Source organism: Gekko japonicus, unplaced genomic scaffold (genome assembly GCF_001447785.1).
Source record: "Gekko japonicus isolate JY-2015 unplaced genomic scaffold, Gekko_japonicus_V1.1 scaffold641, whole genome shotgun sequence".
NCBI classification, from domain to species: Eukaryota; Metazoa; Chordata; class Lepidosauria; order Squamata; family Gekkonidae; genus Gekko; species Gekko japonicus.
In genome coordinates, this window is record NW_015177027.1 from 254,010 (window position 1) to 256,517 (window position 2,508).

The 2,508-nt window shown below is 49.1% G+C and overlaps 1 protein-coding gene across 1 annotated transcript in view; it reads right to left on the reverse strand.

Moving 5' to 3' along the window:
* Positions 1-1,174: 1,174 nt before the first annotated feature.
* LOC107124375 (probable G-protein coupled receptor 33) overlaps positions 1,175-2,508 on the reverse strand; it is a 3,351-nt gene continuing 2,017 nt past the window's right edge. Inside the window, exon 2 of the mRNA XM_015427840.1 lies at positions 1,175-2,239. Within this exon, the coding sequence (XP_015283326.1) occupies positions 1,175-2,239 (1,065 nt within the window). The remainder of the gene's footprint in view (positions 2,240-2,508) is intronic.

The window sequence follows — 2,508 nt, forward strand, 5'->3', positions numbered from 1 at the left end:
ATGAGTTCCTGCTGCTGGGTGTGACCTATTATGCTAATGAGTTCCTGCTGGGCGTGGCCAACTTGGGAGCCAGCTGGAACTCCGTTCCTGTGCGTTCCTACCCAAAAATAGCCCTGGAATAGATAGGAAAGGCGTGGTTAGTTATAATATAATAGATAGGATAGTTGAGGATGAACGATGGCCTATTTATTTATTTATCCTTATGTTTGTGTAAATGAAATATTATTGTTTATGTGTAAATGTAGCAATATATTGTGTATATATATATGTGTGTGTGTGTGTGTATTGTTTGTTTTCTTTTGTTAGTAAAAATGAAATATATACATATACATATACATATACATACATATACACATATACATATACACATACATACATATACATATACATATACATATACATATATACATATACATATACATAAACATTTTCCACAAAGTAGCAAACATAGAAAACCGTTATGACCTGTTTCAGACTGGATTCTTCTTGCATGGAGATTATACTTCATACTTTGCACACTGGACAATTAGTCCCGGGGTTCCATGTTGAGTTGGTGGTGGAAAAAGGGCCATCAATTCACAACCAACTTATGGTGGCACCGTAAGGTTTTCAAGGCCAGAGATGAACAGAGGAGGCTGCCTCTGCACGGCAACCCTGGACCTCCTTGGTGGTCTCCCATCCAAATACTGACCCTGCTTAGCTGAGATCTGACGAGAATGGGCCATCCAGGTCAGGATATATGAGTCCATACTGTGGGGGAGGAAAATCACAACCAGGAAAAAATGTGATGATGAAGAAGAAGAAGAGGAGGAGGAGGATATTGGATTTATACCCCACCCTTCCCTACCCGAAGGCGTCTCAAAGCGGTTTAAAATCTCCTTTCTCTTCCCCTCTTCACAGCAGACGCCCTGTGAGGTAGGTGGGGCTGGGAGAGCTCTTTCAAGAAGTGCTCTTGAGACAACAGCTCTGAGAGAGCTTGTGACTGACCCAAGGTCGCTCCAGCAGCTGCATGTGGAGGAGAGGGGAATCAAATCCGGTTCTCCCAGATTAGGGTCTGCACTCCTAACCACTACACCACACTGGCTGTAGGAACTGTCTTTCTTTGTACAAGCAACCCGGGGCAACCTCTTCAAAGAGGCGGCAGATACTTGCCCCCCTCCCAAGTCGTCTTCATCTACAAGTTGCTTTGGTTGATGTTTGGGTGCCCTTCGTCATTAGCGCTGGTATCGTCCTCAGGTACGACGGAAACGTCCACAAAAGCTTTCTTCAGTAAAGCAAGAACGGACGTCTTGCAGACTTGCTGGAACGTCTCCCCGACAAAGAGGTAGAGAACGGGGGTGACCCAGAAATTGAAACACATGATGATGATAAAAACTACACGCAGAGAGAGTCGCAAACTGCTGGGGGCTTCCTGAAACAGCAGCGAAGCGTGGTAGAGATGGTAGGGAAGCCAGCAGACGAAGAAGGAGGCCACGGCAGCTGCCAGGACTCTGATAGGCTTCCTATTCCTCGCCAACTTTTTCCTCTTCATTTCCCAGCCCATCCCACAGTAGAAGCCCATGATGGCGCAGAAGGGGATCAAGAAGGCCAGCAGGAACCGGACCAAAAAGATAGTTAAGTGGATGCGATCCCTCAGGGCTTCCATTCTAGGATCATCCCAGTCACTGGAGAGAGCATAATTGTTGACACAAACCATCCTGCCGTTCTCTACTACTCGAGTCTCCCGGAATGCTAGGTAGGGAGCGCTCAGGGTGAGGGAAGCAAGCCACACTCCTACGATCACCCTCCGTGCCCGGGAAACGGTGCGGTTACACTGTGACCAGACAGGGTGGCGGATGAGGAGGTAACGGTCCAAGCTGATGATGGTGAGGAGCAAGACAGTGGTGAACAACCCCAGCGAACCGAAGAAGTTGATGGCTTTGCACATCGTTATGCCAAAGACCCAACGGTAGCCGAGGAGGATGTAGACAGCGAGGAAGGGCATGTAGGAAGAAGAGGTGACATACGTGAGAATCAGGTGGAAGAACCACAGGGTGTTCACTGTTCTCTTCATCTTCATCCCCAGCACCCACAGGAAGAGCCCGTTGATCAATGTCCCCACCAGGAAGGACACCAAGACAAAGATGGCAACAGCTAGGTTCAAGGGACTTATGTCCACCGGGGAATGACTGGTTCTTATGACTGCGGTTGAGTCATTCTTCCCTGAGAGGACAGTCCTGTTGGCTTCCTCCATAAGGTTCTAGAGGAAGATAAGAGAGAGAGTTGAGACTAGTGCGTATGTTGTGTCAGAGCAGGAGTCATTTCCTGCAGGAGCGCACAGGAGCGGAGCTCCGGCAGTAAGGAGCCCAGGGGGCGGGCACATGCAACAAGCCCCGCCCCCTGCTCCCAGCAGCCCTCAGTCAGGCCACAAAGAGTAAGAAGTAGCCAGGTAAGTTGCAGAGCCCCCCCCCCCGGCCCGCCTTCAGGTACAAGTTCTCCCTCCTCTGTGAGGACAGATCTGCACGTCCC